General features: G+C 38.5%; 1 protein-coding gene across 4 annotated transcripts in view; it reads right to left on the bottom strand.

Moving 5' to 3' along the window:
- Positions 1–23,998, bottom strand: part of LPGAT1 (lysophosphatidylglycerol acyltransferase 1) — a 76,626-nt gene extending 52,628 nt beyond the window's left edge. The window contains exons 1-3 of one of the 4 annotated variants that reach the window (XM_059938497.1): positions 23,877–23,998; positions 23,428–23,619; positions 22,295–22,559 (exon numbers count right to left, since the gene is read on the bottom strand). In XM_059938497.1, the coding sequence (XP_059794480.1) occupies positions 22,295–22,559; positions 23,428–23,550 (388 nt within the window). In that variant the 5' untranslated portion in view covers positions 23,551–23,619; positions 23,877–23,998. Of the gene's footprint in view, positions 1–22,294; positions 22,560–23,427; positions 23,620–23,876 lie in introns of those variants that run through there. The other 3 variants (XM_059938505.1, XM_059938526.1, XM_059938517.1) reach the window with 3 other exon arrangements.
- Between the last annotated feature and the right edge of the window lie 389 nt (positions 23,999–24,387).

Raw genomic sequence — 24,387 nt, 5'->3', positions numbered from 1 at the left:
CTGTAGAATATCCCAATTAATCTACAAAAAGCTCCTATTATTAATAAGTGAGTTTAGCAAAATTACTAAACAACTACAAACTCAACAGTAAGTATCAATCATATTTTTATACTAGGAATGAATGATAAGAAATTTTTAAAAATTAAATCCAACTTACAATAGCTCAAAAAATATACTTAGGTATAAATCTAAAACACATGGACAGGATCTGTATGCTGAAAACTACAAAGTGCTGATGAAAGAAATCAAAGAAGGCCAAAATGAAATGAATACCATGTTCATGGATTGAAAGATTCAACACATTAAAGATATCAATTCTCCCACAAATTGATCTACAAGTAAAACACAATTCTAATCAAAATGCCAATAAGAATTTTTGCAGATACAGGCAATTGGATTCTAAAACTTATAAAGAAACGCCAACAAACTAGAAAAACCAAAATAACTTTGAAAAGGAAGAATAAAGTTGGAGGAATCACACTACCCAATTTTAAAACTTACTATAAAGCTACAATAATCAAATGGCATGGTATTGGTGAAGGATCAGACACACAGATCAACAGAGCAGAAAAGAGAGCCCAGAAATAGACCACACAAATATGGCTAAATGATTTTTGACAAAGGTGTAAAGTCAATCCAATGGAGAAAGAATAGTCTTTTCAAAAAACAATGTTAGAAAAATATGAAACCTAAACCTATACCTTATACAACAATTAATTTGAAATGGATCATATAGTTAAATGTAAAACTTAGAACTCCAAAACTTCCAAAAGAAAATTTAGGGGAAGACCTCCATGACCTGGGGTTAGGCAGTGTTCTTAGACTTGACAGAAAAAGCATAACTCATAAAAGAAAAAAAATCAGTAAATTGCACTTCATCGAAATTTAAACCTTTTGCTCAGCAAAAGACACTGTTAAGAGAATGAAAAGACTGGGAGAAAATATATGCAATCACATATCCAACAAAGGATTTGTGTCTTTGTATCCAGAATACTTATAGAACTTCCAAAACTCAGCAGTAAGATAACAAACCACCCAATTAAAAACCAGGCAGAAAACTTGGACACCTCACCAAAGAGGATATAAGGATGGCAAACAACCATATGAAGATGTTCAACATCATCAGCCACTAGGGAAATACAAATTAAAACCATGACGAGCAACCACTATACATTTACTAGAATGACTAAAATTAAACATACTGATAATACCAAATTTTGATAAGGATGCAGAAAAATTGGAACTTGTAGACACTGCTGATAGAAATGCAAAATGTATAGCCACTCTGGAAACAGTTTGGCAGTTTCTTATAAAGTTAAAAATACACTTACCATCTGACCCAGGAAACCCACTCCTGGGTATTTACCCTAGAGCAGGGGTTAGCAAACTTTTTCTGCAAAGGGTCAGCCATTAAATATTTTAAGCTTTGCAGGCCACATATGGTCTCTGTTGCAAATTCTTCTTTTGTTGTTGTTGTTTTTTACAAACCTTTACAAATGTAAAAGCCATTCTTAGCTCATAGGGCCATACAAAAACAGGCAACAGGAAAATTTGGCCCATTGGGCATAGTTTGTTGACTCCTACCCTAGAGAAATGAAAACTTAAGTTAATACAGAAACCTGTACATGAATGTTATACCAGCTCTATTCATAATTGCTAAAAACTAGAAACAAACCAAACGTCCTTCAGTAGCTGAATGGACATAAACTGTGGTACATTCATACAATGGAATACGACTCAGCAACAAAAAAGAACATTCTAATGATACATGCAACAACTTGGATGACTTTCAAAGGCATGCTGAGTGAAAGAAGTCAGTCTCAAAAGGTTACATAATGCATGAATCCATTTTATGACATTCTCAAAAGAGACAAAATTATAGTGAAAGAGAACAGATCAGGAATTGCCAGGGGTTAGAAGTTGAGGGAGAATGTGATTACAAAGGATAATGATGACTAAAGCATGGCAGAACTACAGATAATTTTTGCTCTGTTATTTTTCTTTCTTTTCTTTATATTTTTCTGTTTTCAGCATTTGACTTATTACTTTTGTAATTCAGGAAGGTTTTTCTCCCCAGATCAAAGTATTAATGGAAGATACTACTAGTGGGCTGCACTCTTTTTATCTGTTTCTTAAATGTTCATTTTCTCACTTTCACTAACTAAAAACCTCTCCCCCTGACTAGTCTGGTTCAAATGTATTTTATTAAACCACTGAGAGTTGAAGTAGCTAAGACTTCACATCTTAAGTTTCTTTTTATAGTATGTTCCAATAAAAGTACTTCACTCTATGCAAAATGCTCAACTTGCTCAAAGTTTTGTTTTCTCAACCTTTTAAATAGCTTCTTACATTCACTTGTAAGTTGACCAACAGAACACTATACTAAATTCAGAGATGGGGATTTAAATCAAAGGCACTTTAATTTGTTTCCATTGGGAAAAGTGTAAGCAGTGGGATTAAGTAGTATCTGCCTTAGGCTGCTAAAATGAGTAATTGGAAGAAGGGAAATTCTAACTTCTCCTAAAGGTAAAGGATTGCACCAAATTGCTAGGAAATAAGTGGGCAATGTAGGTACTTCTCTGCTTTGCTACGAGAGCTCTAAATAGTTTTAGAATCAGACTATTACATATGGTAGGGGTTTTGATTTTAATGAAGTTTACAGCTAGAAAGGAATTTACAGATATCTGAATCCAAGTTCCTCACTTCACAGATATTTTATCAAATACAAGAAACAGAACTCTACGGCTGCTTCTTGACTGACCGAATTAGTTGCAAAGAAAAACATACAGATGGTGAGGATAATTAATTTACAGCACCTCCTGCTCACTATCCCCCAAAGCACTTACTGATGTATTCATTCATTCAACTAGTTTTATTCTCTTCATAGAGAAACAGGATTCTACCACTGCGGGGGACATAAACGTACACAGGGATTCTATCACAAAGTAATTAACTCATTAAATTCAACTATAGGAACTTAGCAAAAAAGAAAGAAAGAGAGAAAAAGTAAAAGGTGAGAGAAGAGAGAGCATGGAAGGGCAGAAGTAAAAGACTGAAACAGAGAACATTTTAAATAGTACAAGCAATTTTGCCAGCCTTTCCAGTCCTCAGATCTATGCCCTGGAGGAAGCTTGAGACTGGAATTGTGAATCTGCTGCTCCTCATCAATGCCGCTGGCATGTGCCTGTCATCATGCCAGCATCCTACTGAGGCAGCAGCTCACTGAGCTGGATGATTTCAGTTTTTTTAAAAATACATTTTCTTCCATATAAAACTTAAGCAAACTTTTTAACTGATGCAATATGATCCCTGCCCTCAAGAGATCTGCTCACTCATTGGGAATAAAAGATAAATTGGGGATTAGTGCATTACACATGAAGTTATGTACCACAGGAGTCAGGGAAAGAAGAAATCATTGGGAGCTAAAACATGAAGGGAAGAGATACCAAAGACATGGGGGAAATGGCCTTGAACAGACGGTTGCTATTGGGAAAAATGGAAAATGAGGTTGTATCTGTAAATAAGAGGTCAGATTACAGAGATACTTTTAGAAGTCAGATACTACAGTTTAGGCCAGGAGATATAAAATCCCTTTTTTTGTCACCAGACAGGTGACAAAAGTGAGGGAAGTGGGCTTCCTATATGACAGAAGAGAGCAGTGGGACTGTGTTAAAAACAGAGTGCGTGCCCCACCCCCAAAGAGGGCAGCTACCTATCCAGCTCCAGGCTGTTGCCGATATCTGGGAATGTGGACCCCGGTTACCAGACCTTCCAATTTTTTAAGAGTAATTGGAAATTTCAGAGTTTGTATGAAAGTTAAATAAAGAGATTAACAATGGAGGAAGGTTCCTGGGCAAGCAGGCAGGAATGGAATCTAAGCAAAGGGACTGGCTCTTGATAGAAAGGACATTCTGCAATGTAACAGGAAGAATAAAGGAAAGGAATACCAAAAGATGCAGCTTAAGAGGTAGGCTTGGGCCAGGCTAGTAGAGCACCAAAATTCTGCACATTATCTCACAAACCACAGAAACCAGCAGGAAAGGAATTGACAATATGTGGGATGGAGGGAAGGGATGAAGGGCTGCAGGGATGAGGGAGAGTAGCTAGTTGTTAAGTGGGGGATTTTTTTTTTTTTTAAGGTGAGAATGTCTTTAGTATCTTTATATCCTGGAAGACTAAGAGCAAAGATAGAAGGAGATAGTAATCAGTAAGGTGAAGCAAGAGAGATGGGATGTTAGCTTTGGGTAACAGACTTATCTACAGATGAATGAGGGTGCGAAGAAGTTGGGGGAGGAGGACAGAGAAAAGGGGAAGACTCTCCACAGCACAGTTCCAGGGCACTAACCAAACCCACGGCAAAGAGGCAATGAGAGGAGTTAAAAACTGACCTGGGGAAGAGAACTGCTTAGAAAATCACCACGAACGTAGATATCCTAAGTGGAGCTGAGCTAGACAAAATTGGGGATGCCCCTTAAAATGAAAGAGCAGAAAGCACATAGAAGCATTCATGCCAGCCAACTGTCCAAGAAGCCTGAAGCAAAGAAATTCATGGTTGGAGCTAATATACCCTCTGAGTTGAGGCTTGGCCATATTCCTAAGCTTTGAAACCTAGGATACTAAAAGAAGAAAGTACTAAGAATATAATCAAAGGAGAAACGAATTAATTGTACCACATATTAGGAAAACTTTCTTATTTTAAAGGACTTTCACTCATATTCTCTCAATTGCCACAGCAGCACCATAAGGCATAACAGGCCATTTATCAATCTTATTTTTTTCTTTATGTGGGTGAATAATTTTTTTTTAACATCTTTATTGGAGTATAATTGCTTTACAATGGTGTGTTAGTTTCTGCTGTACAACAAAGTGAATCAGCTATATGTATACATATATCCCCATATCTCCTCCCTCTTGCGTCTCCCTCCCACCCTCCCTATCCCACCCCTCTAGGTGATCACAAAGCACTGAGCTGATCTTCCTGTGCTATGCGGCTGCTTCCCACTAGCTATCTATTTTACATTATATCAATTTTATTTAAAGATAAGAATCTGAGAAGATATTGTAAAAGATAATACTGTAAGTAAGCACCATAAATCTGACTGAAATCTAAGTCTGTTGGACCCTAAAACCAAACTATGGATAGCCCCTGTCTAATGAAATTATTAACCATTCAATTAAAAGGGAAGTGTGCTGTTTTCAAGGTATAATGAAAATAGCATGGGCTTTAGAGTAGAAGACTTTCATTCAAAGACCAGCTCCATCCCTTGCTAGCTCTGTCATCCACATTAAGCAAGTTACTTAACTTCCAGAAGTCTTCCTTTTCTCATTTGTTTAATGGGGTTGATATTATTTCCCTCTCAGGACTGCTTTCAATATTTATAGGAAGCCACATGTAAGCACTTGCTAAAAAGTCTGGCACATCAGGTACTCGATCAAGGTAAGTTTTTCTTCTCACTGGAAGGATTACCAGTTATCTATAGTTTACACAGAAGTTAGTCTCCTTGCAACAGAATTAAGTAAAAAGGATTGGAAAAGGCTTTTATTTTAACAGTAAATCTTATTAGAAGATAAATAGTTCCTAAAGGAACCAGAGAAACTAACTCAAAAAACATACTATAAATTGAAGAATCTAAGTCACAAGAAGAAAACATCATTTCAAGTTTGGTATTAAAAGGAGACATGACATAGAGGAGAGACTAAATAGAATACACTAAGGTGTAAAGCTCTTCTCACTGAGCACGGAGTTCAAACCTGGAGTCCACAGGGTCCATAAATGGACTTCAAAGAGCTGTGAACCTCTTGAAACTGTTTGTAAAACTGTGAGCACGTGCAAAGGTGCTGTGGTCAGCCAAAAAATGCTCCCCTACCTCCACTCCACAAGATATCCATGTCAAACCTCTGGAACCTGTGAATGTTACATTATACGGTAAAAGGTGTGATTTAGTTAAGGATCTTGAGAAGAGGAGCTAACTCTGGATTACCTAGATGGACCCTCAATCAGTGACAAGTGTCCTTACAAGTGACACACAGAGAATAGACATAGAGAAGAGGAGGCGGCCACAGGACCCTGAGGTAGAGCTTGGAGTGATGCAGCCACAAGCCCAGGAATGCTGAGAGCTACCAGCAGCTAGAAGAGACAAGGAATCTCCCCCAGAGCCTCTGCAGGGAGTGCAGCCCTGCTGACACCTCAATTTGAACTTCAGCCCTCCAGAAACGTGACAGAATTAATGTCTGTTGTTTTAAGTGCTTCTGCAGTCACTTGTAATGGCAGCCACAGGAAATTAATATAGGTGTACTTTTCTGAGAGGAGGGTGCAGAGCTTTCATCAGACTCTAGAAGAGGTTCTTATGAACCCCAAAAGGTAAAAGAACTACTATGTAGAAGATTAAGCAAAACCATCTACAAACAAAGGAACAAGAAATTTTTTTAAAACCTGCAGAACAAGTAGTTACTTGGATAAGGTCCCATAGTTAGTAAATATTGAAGTAAGAAAATAACAAGCTGTCCTATGATATCTAATCCAATATTCATTTCACTATCTCTTGGAGTTCAACCCTACAAATGCATTAAAAGGCATTGATTCCCAAACAATTAAATAGCCTGTTAAAAATATAGGTTCTCAGGCTCCATCTCAATATATTGATCAGAATCTCCAGGGTAGAGAAGTTCATAAATGTACATGTTAAAGCTCCTCTTGATAATGCAGATGTGCAGACGAATTTGGGAACTACTACTATAAGGCAAGGATCAGTAAACTTCTTCTCTAAAAGGTCAGATGGTAAAACTTTTAGGCTATGCAGGCCAAGAGGCAAAATTGAGGATATTATATAGGTATTTACATAACAAATTTGTTTTTCAACACATTTCTACAAATTTTTTATTGACAAAATTCAAAATATAAAAATAATTGAATACAACTTTTTGCAATATTGGTCTACTAATGAGAAGAATAAAATTATTTCTTGCAAGGGGTAAGATTTTACTTAATTGGGGTTCAAAGTTAGTGTTTCCTATCATCAGCTCAAGATCAGTTGCAAACTGTCATCTATAAAAACCTCCTGAGCTGGAAAGGACTTACAAAACAAACAGGCAGCGGGCTGGATTTGGCTTAAGGGCTGTAGCTTGCCAACCTCTGCAGGAAGGTATAAGGAAGAAGAACAAGCCACAGCCCCTGCCCTGAAGCAACTGACAAGTTAAAGAGACAGGAATAGCAAAGGTGAAATCAACAGTGAAAAACATGAAGCAGAATTCTGAATGTTTTATGTTGTAGAGCAGTGACTCCTAACTGTTTCAAGTATGAAGAGTCTTTTTGAATGTCACAAAATGTGACAAGCCCTGGTCCTGGCAATACGGGCACTCAGAGCACAGAGGGATGATACATGAAATCTGAGCATTTCACCAACACTTGTCTTACTGTCCTACATTAGTAGCCTAATAAATATTTGGCTTTATATCTTGTAATAGTTACCCCCTCCATCATTAATAGACTGTTTCTCAAAGTGAGTGGTATAGCATTCTAAAATTAATTTAAATTTAAAAAAAAATGTGGCAGAGATCTATGCTAGTAGTTTTTTTAGCAATGAGTGAAAAGATCTGTAACAAAAAGCAACTGTAAAGTCTATAATGCTTTTAAGGGATTTCTTATTAATCAAAACAGCAGCTACATATATTTGAAAAGTATTAACATGTATTTATAAGACCCATTATTTATACAACCACAGATGTTACTTAATATGTGTATGGATTCTCGACCCCCTGAGGGAACTCTGAAGCACTGCCGAAACTCTCAGCCCAAAGGTTCATAACCACAGTTACAGAGTAGATGCCAAAGAGGTTCAGAAAGAAGGAAACAGTAGAAACTGGAGTAGGGGGCAAGGACATCATAGGCTTAGATAAGGAGATAAATTTTCAAAGAAACTGAAGAACAGATTTTAGGGACAGGAAGAATATCAATGAGAAAATGCAGAGGGGCCAAGGGAGAGCAGCCTTACTGAATAAGAGTTGAGAACAGGATCAAATTATGGAAGCTCTGTCACCAGAGCCAGCATCTAAGTGCTTTCCATGTTTCGTCGTATCATGGAGCCCTGATAAGCTTTCTCTCATTCAGTCTTAGAATAGATTCCTAAATACTTGAGGCGTGTAAGTAAATGACCCTGGTTTCATCAGGTACAACTCTAAGTGGATTGAAAGCTAAACTTTTAAATCTTAAAAAAAAATTTTAAAGCCTTCCCTTGACCTAATTTCTCTCCTGCAACTATCACTCTCTATTCCTTCAGAGCCACGCTTCTGGAAAGTCATACATTCATGTTTCCATTTTAGCTCCTCCAGTCACATTCATCTCCAACCCACTCCAAGCTAGTTTCCACTTCTACCACCTCAACGAAGCTGCTCTTGCCAAATCAATGAAAGACTAAACCAGCTCTCATCTTACAAAAGGTAAACTCTCAGCAGCTCTCATGGAGAGCCCCAGCCCTGGAACACTGCTGACTCTGACACACACTTGTAGGGCAGGCATTCGTTCTACTTCTCTAGCTGCTCCTTCCCAGGCTCTACCACCCTCCTCTCCCCAATCTCCAAATGTTGGCATGCCCTCAAAGTCTGACCCTGGGCCTCTCATCACTCAGTACTTACAATCTCCCTAGGTGAACCCACCCATCTCCATGGCTTTAAATACCATTGGTAATTTCCCAATTTATCTTTCTAGCTCAGGTTTCTCTTCTAGCTCAGGTTTCTCTTCTGAGTTCTAGACTGCATATCCATGTCTACTTCAGAGCTACACTTAGATGCTTCTCACTCAGCCTGTGTTCAATTTTCATCCTTCCTCTCAACATTGCTCCTTCTCTGGGCTTCCCTATCCACCCAGCATCTCACACCAGAAACCTCATGGTCACCCCCGTCACCTGCGCATGTATTCCATCCTTTATGTTCAATCCCTCAGCAAGTCCTGACAGATCTCCTCCTATAAAACTCTCCAGTTAGTTCACTCCTTTCCATGTCCACTGCCGTCACCCCTGGACCAAACAACTATCACCTCACCTGGGGAAGCTGAGAATCTTCCAGAGGGTATCGCCTGCACACTCTCACTTCTCTCTAGTCCATTTCCACAAAACAGGCAGAATTACAGATACGAATCTGATTTCATCGTTACAGTTACAAATTTCAGATACGAACCTGGGTTCATCATTCCCTTGCTTAAAATCCTTGCATTGTTTCCTCTTAGGATAAATTTCAAACTCCTCAGTAAGCACTCCAAGGCCTCAGTGGACTCGGCCTCATCAGCTCACGCCCACCAACACCACCACCCTTACTCCTCTCCTCTTCATTCACTCCATGCTGCAGCCAACCTGGCCTTCCCTTTGTTCCTCAAACATGACAAACTCTTTTCATCCTCTGTATATGTGGCCCCTCCCCCAGCATCACCTGGTCTGCTCATACTTGAAGTCTGAGTCTCAACATCACTTTCTCAAGGAGGCCATTCCTCCCTGACACCATCATCTCCAGAACAAGCTCTCTGTTACTTATTCTTATAGCCTCTACACTTGTTGTTTTCACACTTGTGATTACACGGTTATCATGTGACTCCTTCTGTCTCCCACATGAAAAAGTCAACAGGAACTGTCCTGTTTTATTTGTCACTGTTTTATTTCCACCACCAGCATGGTGCTTGATGGAGAAAGCACTCAAATATTTGGTATTAGAACAGGTGACTGAATGAGTTAGAAGGTAGTTAAACATAAATTGCTTTGAAGCATTTCATAATTTACAAACATAAAATTCAGTTAATATTTTAGACTATGGCTTAAATTACTAACAATAAATTATTTTTATTTATTGATTAAAGCACAAGAACTATATTGAGATATACTATTAGCTAAGTGTGAATATCCTCAAATGTATTTCTAAAACTATTCCATAAAGTTAGCTTTTATTCATTTAGACATACCTTTCCCCCAAAGGTTAATATAATTGTTTTCCTAGGCATTAATATAATAATAATAATAATGGTAATAATAATAATATTATTATTTATAGAGTACCAAACATCATGCTATTCACTTTACATTTAAGCTTCACAAGAGATAAATATTATAACCTCCATTTTTAAAGATGGTGAAACTGAGGCTCAGAGAAGTTAACTAGTTCAAAGTTATACAATTAACAATGGGTGGTAGCAGGACTCAAACTCATACTAACTCATAAGTCAATGTTTTGTGACTTCCCAGGTGGCGAAGTGATTAAAAATCCGCCTGCCAATGCAGGGGATGCAGGTTCGAGCTCTGGTCCGGGAAGATCCCATATGCCGTGGAGCAACTAAGCCCGTTCGCCACAACTACTGAGCCTGCGCTCTAGAGCCCATGCTCTGAAACAAGAGAAGCCACCGCAATCAGAAGCCGGCGTACCGCAACAAAGAGTAGCCCCCGCTCGAGGCTACTAGAGAAAGCCTGCACACAGCAACGAAGACCCAACGCAGCCAAAAATAAATAAATTAAAAAAAATTTTTTTTTAGGTCAATGTTTTTTTCTAATACGTCATGCTGTCTCCAATATCATACTTATTTAGCAATAACTATTATTTGTTAAAAATACAACACCTGTATATAAGTATTTGCGGCTTAAAACAGCTTTAAATGATTATTTCAGCTTTAAAATGACTGCCTAATTTAGTCTCTCATATACAAAAACTAATTCTATTCCACCCATAAAAAACAGCCTGTGACTCATTCAGAATGACACCCTTTTTCCTTATCCATGTAATCCATACTTTATTCTATAACATAAATTTAGCTTCTAGTTAATTTTCTTCTCTGCAAAGACCTCAATTAACTTTAAAATTAAATTAACTTTAAAAAATGGAACCATCCCATGAGCGGGAAATCTGTATATTGAGCTCCATTTTTCAGAAAACTTTTCGCAGAAGCATTTTGAACACATAGTTCATAGCAAACTCAACTATTCCCAAAGCCATTCATCAAAGTAGAAACTATGCCAAAAATCCTTTTGGTAGAAATTAATCTAAATCACACTCTCTAACACAGTATTATACAAATCAATAACTTTGCTAACTGGCAGTAGGCAGTCAATAAGCATTTGATTGATCAATCACACAAGATACCTCTACAACTAAGGTCCTGTTTTCTTGACAGAGCAACAGGAAAGAAATATTGTTATTCCTAATCACACTATTTCTAAGACAACTCCTAGTGAAATACATAACTAGTAAGCATTTCCTCAACACAGAGGTAAAAAGGGGTGATTTAACCCAATTACGAATGTTAATTCTTGAAAAACACGGTTTTCAGTAAACACTTTTAAATCCAAAACAGCTTTAAACTAGTTCTGATTAGTGAACTAGCCTCATTATTGAAGTCATTATACATATCAAAAAGGATCATGAATTTTTAAAGAATTAAAATACAGCAAAATATACTTAACATTAAAACTTAGTACAAAACTACAGTAATAAAGAAAGCGTGGTACTGGCATAAGGACAGACATATAGATCAATGGAACAGAATTGAGAGGCCAGAAATAAACCCATATGGCCAACTAATATTCAACAAGGGTGCCGAGATCAGTCAATATGGAAAGAATAGTCTTTTCAACAAACAATGCTAGAACAACTGGATATCCTCCACATGCAAAAGAATGAAGTTTGGACCCCTACCTTACACCATATAGAAAAATTAACTCAAAATGGATCAAAGATCTAAACATAAAACCTAAACTCTTAAAATAAAACATAGGTGTAAATCTTCATGACCTTGGATTAGGCAGTGGTTCCTTAGATGACACCAAAAGCACAAGCAACCAGTGAAAATATAGATAGGGTATAGTATATAAAATACAGAAAAAAATCTTATAATTCAATACTAAAAAGACAAATAATCCAATTTAAAAATGGGCAAAGGATTTGAATAGACATTTCTCTAAAGACATATAAATGGCTAATAAGCACATGAAAAGATGCTCAACATCATTAGTCATTAGGGATATGCAAGTCTAAACCACAGTGAGCTATCACTTCACATCCACTACGATGGCCAAATTAAAACAACAACGACGACAAAAAACCCAGAAAATAATAAGTATTAGTGAGGATATGGAGAAATTGGAACTCTTCTACACTGCTGGTAGGAATGTACAATGGGACAGCTGGTATGGAAAATAGTTTGGCAGTTCCTCAAAAAGTTAAACATAGAATTATCATATGACCCAGCAATTGGACTCCTAGGTCCAAGAGATTTGAAAACATATGTTCACCCCCAAATTTGTATATGAATGTTCATGGAAGCATTATTCACAATAGACAAAATGTGGAAACAACCCAAATGTTCATCAACTGATGAATGTATAAACAAAATGTGGTCTATCCATACAATGGAATATTATTCAGACATACAAAGGAATAAAGTACTGACACATGTTACAATATGGATGAACCTTGAAAACACTATGCTATGTGAAAGAAGCCAGACATATAAGGCTAAATATTGTACAATTCCATTTATATAAATGTCCAGAATAGGCAAATCCATACAGACAAAGTAGAGATTAGAGGTTGCCAGGGGTTGAACGGAGGAGGAAATGGGGAGTGACTGCTAAAGGGTTTGGGGTTTCTTTTGGGGTAATGAAATGTTCTAGAATTAGCGCTGATGGTTGTACAATATTGTGACTATAGTAAAAACCATTTATTTGTTAAATATAGTGAAATTTATGGTATGTGAATTCCATCTCAATTTATATATATATATAAATTTTTAACATATATAGTAAAGTTATAGTGATCATAGTTTAGTCTTTTGATGATTCAAAAACATCTTGATGTGTTTAAATTTACAGGTGTTTTATCCCTTAAAGTGTCGAATAATGTAAACTCCAAGTTAATAGCATATGCAAAATGTGTTTATATACCTGATTCATAATGGTTTCTTAAAGTTTAATGAGTAATAAAAAAGTTTGGGGAAAAGTGTTTTACTAGCAAAACTTGATCAGATCTACCAAACCTTAAGAAAAAGTATAACCTCATAACTAAAATTTATGCATGCTTTTTACAATACTACTTTAAAATTATCTGCACTATAATTTAAAGAAACAGAAATCAACTAGACTTGCTTTGTTTTTCATATTCAAAACATGAAAAGCAAAGAGAATAACCAATTTTTAATAATCTAGATTTTTATATGACTATATTCAAAAGAAGAATTGAGACATTCTACTAATTAATGAATGCACAAATAACAGGAAACATTTCACTAGGCTAGTAATATGGTACATGAAATTTGAAAAACCTGTGACCACAGTTCTTACTAATGGAACTTTATTTTTCAGTTTTCATCACATGCCTCTGCTACATGAAATCAGCAGCTGAGGTCACTAACAAGCTTTCAGTTTTAATGGTAGAAATCATTAGTATATAGGCACTATTAAGGCATATAAATGCAAAACTATCATATGCCCAGCAGAAATAGCCTAGTAATTGTTACTTGAGTATTTTTAAATGAACGTCATCTGAGCCTCTGGGGTCCAGGCAGGTAATGTAAATGAGCAAAGCAGGTCCAGAGTAAAACAAGGAAGGTGAAGTGGAGAGCACAGGCCCATGTAAAGGAGGCGGTCATCACTTAGCTCCAGCAAACTGCCGCCAGATGTGAGAGCCCCACACAGCCAGATTTCTAATTTCTCAAGAGCTGGAAATCTTGGTTTTATCTTTCATGTTTTGGGAAATCCCCCTAATTTTGAAATGTTGGCAACTAATTAAAAAAAACATTGAAATACTGCAAAGGTCAAATAAAGCCCATCAGCTGCTGAATATGGCCACTAGTTTGCAAACTCTGAAAAGAAACTCTTGAAACTAGTTTGTAACAGATAAACTATAAATGTACTATATTTAATAGAGATAATACACTTTTTATTTTACTAATATATATTATATATACTTAATATATTTAATCACTATAATATACTATAAATATATTTTCAAAGTTTGGGGGTGCTAGTCATCCTTAAAGTTTTCAAGGTGGTCTATAGACCAGACCCTAGAGAGCAGTAGTAATGTTACATTTCATTCATATTCCTTACTCAAGTATCAAAGGTAACTCACTTCTTCCATTCATTTTGGTGACATTTTCTGACTGTAGCCAAGTAGAAACAGAGTGGATATCTTAACTATACTCCAGTGATAAGTATTCCAAGAATCAAAACAGTTTGAGAACCAAAACCCAAAACAGTTTAGGAGGAAAAAAATCTTGGGGAGGCTATTTCTTGCTTTTGGACAGACCTTAAAGAAAATTAATTATGTAATAAAGTTGGTCTCCATTTTATAATAATCAACTAGTAGTGCATTAGAATGGAGACAGAGTTGACTGAATTATAATTACATAGTTGAATAAAAGTCTTATGTTGCACTTTCTGGCATGAACACAGTAGAGTTATAGACGTGAATCTTCCTGGAAAATATACATAGCAACAAGGAGAAAGAGGAAAAGAAAACCTCACAAAACTTTTCCAGCAAACCTAGGAGAAAAACAAAAATATAAAAACTCCAAGATACATGAGATCTGACTGAGATCAAACAAAGCTGATATCAGACAGAATCTATATTGGGAGTGGAGAGCAGAGAGAGACAGAACGTGTGGCATGTGATGAGGAGGGCCCAATAATGGCAGATCTCAGAAAGCAACAGCAAAAACTCACATTCTTAAGGAGAGGGATTTACACTGGCATGCTGTGGCTGTGTCCCTCCAGTCACAGCTGCAAAGGAAGGAGTGGGAAGTCCAGAATTAGTGGGAAGTCCAGAATTGGTGGCAAAAAGCCTCCTAGACTCAGTCTGGTTTGGAGAGGCAGAGGACTTGTGGCAACACAGAGAACACACCCAGGCGCCATATGTAAAAAAAACTATCTCTGAGGCAGAAATCTGGAAAACTACCCTGGCCCCACCCACACCTCCTACAAATAACTGAGGAAAATCCAATTCACTAAATCACAGGGAATAAAAAGGTAACTGGCAGAGCACTGACTTGGAGATACTATAAGAAAAATGGTAGAAACGAGCAGCATAACGTACCAGCTGTCAAACAATACTGCTAGAAAAACATTACAATGGAGAAGATGAAAACTATAACTAAATATTCTTGCATGAATTTAAGAAAATCAATGAAGCCACCCCACTATGAAGAAGCTCACAAAGCATAAATAAAATAAGAACTCAAGGAAGAACTGTCTAGACAACAGGAACAAAGGAAGCATGAATTGGCAGAACTCAAGGAAGAAACAGAAGAAAAAACAAAAGCATCACAGAAATGAAGAAGAAACTGAAAGCAGAACAAAGAGACATTGCAGAAGACACAGTAAGAGACATTAAAGACAGAAACAAATAAATGAAAAAGTGTTTAAAAGGATTAAAGAGAAAATAATAAATAAAAAAGATATACAAAGGGAGATCCAACAGACATATAATTAGGGTCACCAAGAAAGAAAACCAAAATGATCAAACAAAATAAATATTTAAAGTTATAATTAAAGAAAACTTTCCTGAAATAAAAATAGATTTGAATCTGCATATTAAAAGGCACACATGTGCCAGCATATCCTACACCAGCATATCCTAGTAAAATTACTAAATATTAGAGACAAAGAGAGAATCCTTTGGGTCCAATAGGCAAAAAGATCAAATCATTAATCATGGGAAAAAATTCAAGTTGGCTTCACACATCTCTACAGCAACATTTAATGCCAGAATACATCTGTACAGCACCTGTAAGATACTCAAGGAAAGAAAGAGTGAGCCAAGGATTTTATACCTGCTAAGCCATCCTAAGTGTAAAGCTACAAAAAGAAGTTCTGAAAATGTTGTAAGAATAATATTCCCATATTATTTTCATGCCTCGTTACTGAGAAACTACCAGAGGATAAACTTTAACCAGCCGCAGGATAACTGGGAAAAACTTCTGCAAAAGTGCTTGGGTGAGCATTATATATATTTAACTGAAAAATTAAGACTAAAACAGAAAGAGATAAAGGTGATAAAATAGAACACAAACATTATAGGCTATAACAATGTATAAATTCAAACAACAAAAATTGGGTGAAGGGAGAAAGTGAGCAGGAAGTATAATAAACTTACTGCTTACCTTGATGTAACAGCTGGGAGTCAATAGATAGCCTTAAAGCTCACAAATCAAGCAGTAGAAGTAAAAGCATACATAATAGTGCAAATGTAAATACAATTGTGAATAAATACTATTCACTATTGACTAAAAAACTGGGTAATGCAGAAGAGAAAGGGGAAGAGAGAAGAGAGTATTTAAAAAGAATTTCACTTTTCTTCATAGAAAAAAACTAATAGTTACTATGAATAGAGAACTAAAGATATCTTATAAAGTAACTAATAAGACAAAAATACAAACCTTTCTAAATATCGAAAGAACAAAAAAGCAAAGAAAGACTACACAGTGAAAGACTTAACATTTATATAATTAAAAACAGAAAACACAAAATACAATGACAGAGGCCAGACAAAACACGTCTGACATATCAATAAATGTAAATGGATTCAACTCATATTGAAAGAGATTTTCAAATTGACTCATAAAGCAAAACCTATCTCCATGCTGATTTAGAGATACATCTAAATCAAAGTAATTTAAATAGTTTGAAAACAAAAGGATGGGCAAAGATATACACGGCAAATGTAAAAAAAAAGAAAGTAGGAATTGTTTGACCCAGCTCTTTCTGACTCCAGAATCTGAGGTCTTATCTATAAACAAAAACTGCAAATAATGTTTCATGTGCTTCTGTAATAGTGCATGTATAGAGTATGTGTACATGAATGAATATACCTTATATATTTTTAAAAACTATAACAAATTACTCAATTATATACAGTTTTTGAAATAAGACTAGATATCAAATTTCTGAGTTTAAAGAATTTAGTACTATTTACCTTTAATGGTATATAAAAATTTTTCCATATAAAAATCAAAACACTACTGAAAACTCCTCACCTGGATTTACGTCAAGATCAGCTGTTGATCTAAAAGCATGCAGTAACTCCTTATTCTGATGACAATCTACTGTCAAGCACTCAAAAACTAAAATTTGAGTTGTTCTCTGAATCTTAAGGAAGTGGGATTTTAAGAAATTTATAGTATACTACAAATTATTCTGTTGAAGCAACAATTTTTTTTTAACCTCTTGCAGAAATCCACAGCTATAATATTGCTTTCAGGTGTTAAAGATCTGTAGCTTCAGAAAGAGATTTCATGCCTCAGAAACAAAAATATGGGTAGTAAAAATTAAGAAACATTCTAGGAATATTATATAAAGGTCAATAACGGCTCTACAAATACAAAAATACACTTGTGGCAGCATCAACTCAGTTAATGCAAAAGAGGAAGTAACTGTGAAATCTGTGTTTCAATTTCAACATCAATAATAAAAGGGGAGATAATAATAGTACCAACCTGATAAGACCGTTGTGAGCATTAAATGACTGAAACACTTAGTACACTGCTTGGCTTATATTGCAATAAATGTTAGCTAATATTATCATCACAAAGATATAAATTTCAAACTGATGTATTATTCAAATCTTTTAAATCTATTATAATTACTGATGACAGAATTAGCCCCACAGAGAAATATTCCCCTAATGGAAAAAAAAAAGAATGTAAAGCTGCTCCTTTCCTAAATGCCCTACTCCCTCTCTGCTACCACCTACCCCTGGGGCGAGATCAGGAGCCCTTCCTCTTTCATCCCATGGTACACCTCCATTAGAGCATTATACCAGGATGTATTCATTGTTGTTGGCACTGTCTTCCCCACCAAGGCTACTGTGAACTCCTTAAAGTCAGTGATTATGTCTTTATGCATCTCACCTCCAGGGCACCTGTTCCCACACATAATATAAGTTCAATTAGGGTGTGTTAAATTAACAAATGTGGTATTGTAGGTTTCGTGTGTGTGTGCGCGCGCGCACGTGTGTGAAAAACACGATCCAGTTCAGGGTTTATATTCTGTGGATTGCAATGATCTTGATAACAGACTGAGCTGCCTTAGCTGCCTACCTTCCTGAAAGGTCCGTTATCAAGATCAGGAAGGCAGGCAGCTAAGGCAGCTCAGCTGGGACCAAGAATGAAAGAAGGGATCGTTCAAGAAATACTTAGACACTTACAGAGTACCCTGTGAGCACCAGGCAATGAACCGGGCTCTAGGGTTGTAAAGAAGACCACATCTCTGTCTATAGAGAGCTCACAGCCCGGTGGGCACGGAGCAGGTAAGGATCTCCCTCCAACTAGCTAAGTAGAGATGTTAAAGTTAAAGCTAGATCAAGACAGCTGATGCCTAGAATTCTCCTAAATTTCAGTGCTCTTTCCACGGGAACAATGCCTTTCAAATGTTGACAGGGCTCATAGTAAAAAATGTATTCTGTACCACTACCCAGTACAGATACATACACTTCTGATCTTTTCTATTTAATTATTTTCTATTTCACTTTTTTAAAATGTTCATCTTGACACATTAAATTGGTTTATGACTCAAAGGTGGAAAAATACTGCTCTAGAAGATATATTTTAAAACTCTCTCTAAAATGTCAGTCAGATATAATTCCTAATAATTAATTTTTCTCACACAACGAATGTCCCAGCAAAAAAAAAGTAAAACACTATCAAATAATCAAATAACCCCCAAAGACTAACACAGAGCCATGACAGCTGTCACTTGGGGAGTGGGAGGAAGCTAAACCTAATCTCCATCAGCTTTCTCTAAAGTAAATACCCGATCTAAGGGAAACAGCTATTGCTAAGCAAAAACAGGGGGCTTGGTGGCAAGTCCCCTGGCACCTCAGCTCTCTTCCAGCCAGACTGTGGCTCAAAAGACTCTCATCATTCTACACAAGAAATTCTGGAGCTTCCACTTACACTGAATATTTTTAAATTATTTTGTGTAAGAGACTTTAATTAAATGTGTTTGGATGGGAAACAATGAATTTATTAAAATAAGTGAATGAAAATCAAAATAAACATCTTATTTTTAAAAAATCTCTCACTGATATTTGTCAATCTTCACTTAAATTGAGGGCAGGGGAGTGTACTGATTTATCCCAGATCTGAATAAAGCATGTAGAAGTGACTCATTAATTAAGGTAATAGGTTTTTTGGTTTGCTCTTGAAATAAGAGAGCAAGGCAGTATACAACTTTTCCTCAACATAGGATGCTTATACAGCACTTCCCACTAAAGGAAATGGGATAACAACAATCATCACTACCTAGCAGCAAGTTAGAGATGAAGAAACCCCAATATTCTCAGAGTTATTTCAAGAAATGTATTCCCCGGAACAGATGTAAAGTCAGAAACACGCAGAAAGACCAGAAAATCCCTTTCCCTCCTCTGTGTCCACAGACAGTACTCCAGCTCTGAGAACGCAGATTAAGTACAAGAATGTTCAGTCAAGTTCTTGGGCTTACTAGCCTCACCATTCCCCATCCAAGAAGCATGTCTGAGTTTAAAGGACTCATTTTTTGTGACATTTGCCTCAAATTAAAGGACAATTTTATAAAACTTTAATAAATCTTCCTGTCTTCCCCAAAAGAAATCTGTTTAGAACTATGTTGAGAAAAATATTCTTTTATAAAGATAAAATGCAGTTTTTTCTAAGAAAAAGGATTATGTCATACCTATTATTTATCAGCTCCATCCAGTAGAACTTTCTGTGATGATGGAAGTGTTCTATTATCTCACTGTCCAATACAGTAGCCACTGGCCACCTAGTACCGAGCACTTGGAATGTGATTGGTGTGACTGAGAAACTGAGTTTTACATTTATTTCATTTTAATTAATTTAAATTTAAATAGCCATATATGGCTGGCAGCTACCATATGGGGCAGTGTAGATTAGATAATCAACTTAAGTCCTCAGCAGCAAAGCTGAGTAATTGACTTACCTTAGACAGAATGTCACAATTTGAAAATATGATATTCTACACCAATATTCAATTTTCAGCTTCCTAATTAATATTTAGTTAATTAACATTTAAGGTTTCCTCAGAAGTGGCTTTTCAACAAAGTTTGGCAATTTTTATTCTAGAACGTGAACATACTAGATCTGCTGAGCAGGATTCCTTTGGCAACTTTCAATTTTCCATCTGTGAAACTTAAGCACAGGGAAAGGGGAAGAAAAACAACTTAGGCCCACCCTCCTCCTGATACAAAGGTAAGAAATAAAACACATAATCTATACAAAGCCTAATACAACCTCCTAGACTCTTCTGGGTACATCTATCTGCTCACCAACCCTTGCTTATGTTTGCTTCTTTAGACACAGTCGTGGCTTTCAACAAAAGTCATTCCTACATTTGCTTGACCTCTTGACTGTGCTGTGTTATGACCAGACCCTCTAGAAGTATTCTACTTATAGGAAGACCATTTAAAATGCACATACTAAAATATCCTATATTTAAATGAGACCAACTGATCAAATGGTCAAAAAGCAGTAGCTTGAAGGAGAGCAGATGCTTCAGAGAGACTAAAATACGCAGATCATGCCAAGACCACCTTCCAAGCAGGTGGCAAAAGAAAATGCATAGTTCTATAGGCAGCAAGGAAGAGACTCCCCAAGAAAATATGCTTAAAAATAGACTGCAGCCTTGCTGTGGCCATAGGATAACTAACTTTAACTTCAATCAGCACCATTGCACTCCTTACAATCTCAAGGTAAATGCCAAATTAGTTTTTTCAAGCTTCTCATCATGCTAATACTTATACACAAATACTCCACAAACACACACACAGGCACAAGTGTTTCAGTAATTTCATTATTTTTAAGTAGAGTGAACTTCTAGAACTTGTATCTAAAAATACTATGAGCTCATTTAAAACAAGCAAACTTAAGTATACTGTGCAAAGAACAAAGCCACTAATACCGCATAGCATACTAGGGGAAGCTCAGACTACACAGAGCAAAGCAATTCTATGACAGCAGTGCAGTTCAGGTTAAGAATTCAACACCATAGATGAAAACTTCACTTTTTTTCCTCTCCCATTACTACTGCTACCACCAGGTCCCAAAAAAAGGACTCGAAGTTCACCTACTGTATCTAAAGAGCATTGGGATCTCAACAAGACACGTAACTAAGAAGCAATGCCTACGCTATTCCCCAGGCTTCACGTCTTGCAGAATAATAAATGGCATTGCCACAAGGAGAAAAGGCTTCATCTGGGGCAACTAAGAGCACTCTGATCTAGCAAGAGACTGTCAGACTCCATAAAAGCTGTGTGCTGTCAGTGCCCTCACATGCGTGGATAAAATCTGGAGATGTAGCCTGGGCAGGAAAGAGGGAGACAGAACATTTTCAATGGGGAACTGCAGTGCAGTTCCACCCTAAGAGGACCCTCCTCACTCTTCCAAGATACGACCTACAGCACCTGCGGCACTATCTCTAAGGAGCTTATCACCTATACAATTCCCTGATAAAGCCTCAATGTCTAAGACAAATGCCAGAAACCTCAGTGTTTTTTTCTTTATCCTAATTCTTAGAGGAAAAAAGTCAAATAAATATAATAAACAATACAGAATTTTCACAGCAGGGGCATAAGTTCTCAAAGCACATAAGGCTTATAAGCAGAAAATAAACACTACTTATTCAGTTCTTCAAAAGTTCGCTTCAGAATAGAATTAATAAAAATCTACTAAAAGACACTCAGAAGATAAGTTAGCTTAACAGGGATAAAACTTAATTTCTTATACTTAATATTCTAATATTGAATTATGAGATAAAACATAGATTCTAGTAAACCAAAGAAACACGTAACAGAAAAGAAAGCCATTTTTTGCTTGGCTTCAAACGTGAACACAGTACGACACACTATGAAAAAACTTATTAAACTATCTTAGCACAAATGGGGCTCAGTAGTTTTTCTTAATGCCCAATGATTATGGGCTAAATATCTCACCTCTTCATTTTCCAACCCCTGAAGCCCTATAAAACTCACTCCTATTCCTCTAGGAGAGCTTTCACAGACTGGTTTTAATAGACGTCAATCATTTAAAAACATTATTTAAGGAATTTATCAATATATAATTATGAAATTATACTTCTGAAAATATCATCCTTCCTAAATTAGGATTCTGGAAAAAAACAACTCAATAGAATTGTTTTCTATTTATTTTTTCAGTAGTCAAAGCATCTTCCACCCAAAGTGTAATATATATATATATTTTTTTTAAATCATGGCTCCTGACTTAAGCATAACATTACAAAATTTTTAATATGCATTTTAAAAGTGCTCTCATTCTTACCTGTATATCCAGCATACCATCCCCAAGAAGCCACCATTCCTAAAAGCCATTTGTACATGATTCCTTCAATATACCAGAACCGCTTACTGTCCAGCAGTCGAAGGGGCTGAAGCACAATTACATAGCAGATGTAGGAGGAAATAGCAACCAGGTTGTTGGCGACCATGAAGGCAAATCTCATCAGGGCTTTCACCAAGATCCAGCCCAGCCACGGAGCTTCTTCCAAAGTCACAGCCATTCTCACATTGGAGACTGTCCTGTCTTTCTGAGATGAAAAGAAAATTCATTTAAAAAGGAAAATGGATTAAACACATCTAGATAGTCACCAACAGAGAAATCACCTCCAGCACAAAAATAAATGAAAACATCGAGAGTCTAAGCTTTCCTAGTGTATTACCTCGGCGATCTGTCCGGGAAATTCCAGAGGGGGACAGAGAGCAAGGGAGGAGGAGCCGCACAAGGTCAAGGGAGCTGCTCACGGAGGCACAGCTATGTCATAATATATTTAGCAAATGATAACACTATTCCCACCAACTAATCTGTGGCCGGCCCGCACCGCGTCTGACTGCAGTCTTCTGTTGGACTTTAACGAAGAAAAATAGACCCACTTGCTTCACACACCCTCAGTATCTCCAAACTGACGATACGAGTGAAAAGAAGACTAAAACAGGGACCTCTCGATCAAATCTCCCAGACACTGCGACCTCGGTACCCTCACCACCACCCTTCCTGCACTGATTTATTCCTTTAAAAGGTCTCTCGCGTTAGCAAAAAGAGTTAAAATTGTTCATTTGCGGCAAATCGGGTCTTGTGTTCCTTTTTTTTTTTTTTTTTTTTTACAGAAAAAAAGGGGGGCGGCAGAAAAGAAGGCAAAAGGGTGAGAGGAAGAAAGTGGGCGATAATAAGGAAAAAAGGATTAACGACAGGAGTAGGGGGAGGGGAGCAATCGCAGAAGGAGGTGGAGGCAAAGGGCCAGGGATGAGGAGCACCGTCCCCACCAGGGAAACCAGGGATGATGAAAGAAGCGGGGAAGAGGAGGCGACGGCAGCGCTCAGGGGGCGGGTGGGGCCCGCCGCGGTTTCCGCGATGTGGAAGGGTTAGGGCGGCGGTCTCGGCCCGCGCGCCGGTCTCACCTCGGCGGGCGCGGGCGGCGGGCGGTGGAGCGCGGGAGCCGGTGGGGCCGGGGGTCGGCGGCCCGGGACGCGGTGCTGCGCGGCGGCGGCGGCGGGTGTCCCCGGCCGAGGGGTCGCGGTCATGGACCCGGCAGCGGCGGCCGAGGCGCGGCGCGAGCGGGCGCGCGGACGCCCTACTCCCCTCGCAGCTGCCTGCGGACAGAGGGACGGCGGGGACTCAGAGGCCAGACCTGTCACCGGGGCGGGTCCCGGGGAGGCGGGCGGATACCCAGCGCCCCCGCCTCCTTCTTGGGGCCTACCGCGCTCTCGTCCCTCATGCCGCCGCCGCCGCCGCCGCCGCCTCCTCCCCGGGCCACGCGACTACGACACCCCTTCCCCGGCCCCCCAGCGCCTCCCCGGGCCCAGCCCGCCGCAGCCCTGGGGCCTGAGCCCACCGAGCCTGGGGTTACCTCGGGCTGGCCCGGCCCCGGCTGGGGCTACGGGAGCCAGAGGAGCCGGAAGACTGCATGGCAGGCGGAAGGAGGAGCGGCGGGGCCCGGCCCCGCTCCGGCTGCGGCGCGCCCCGCGCCCCGTCCACGGCGGCGCCGAGACTCGGTCCCCAGGGCCCAGCCGCGTTCGCCGGGGCTGGCGGGGAGGGGCGGCGGGGAGGAAGCGGCGGGAGTCGGGACTGCTGCAGAGCCGCCCCCAGAGCGCCCTCTAATGAAGGCGCGGCCGCCGTCGTCCGCCTGCTCAACCCGCCGCCGGCGCCGCCAGCGCCAGGAATCCCGCTGTCCGCGGATCGAGGCCCTTGGGGCTGCCTAACACCTAGGCCGGGACTTGGCTCAGCCCGGGACCGAGGAAGAGGGCCGCTCGGAAAGATCTAGGAATGAGCACCAATTCTTACACCACACGAGTGATTTGGTCCAAATTGAGAGCCGCTTTTTAGCCAAAACAGCCGTTTTTCATTGTTAGGGCTCTCTC

The sequence above is a fragment of the Balaenoptera ricei genome, chromosome 1, assembly GCF_028023285.1.
Source record: "Balaenoptera ricei isolate mBalRic1 chromosome 1, mBalRic1.hap2, whole genome shotgun sequence".
Taxonomy (NCBI): Eukaryota; Metazoa; Chordata; class Mammalia; order Artiodactyla; family Balaenopteridae; genus Balaenoptera; species Balaenoptera ricei.
This window is presented reverse-complemented; position numbering and strand designations above follow the sequence as displayed.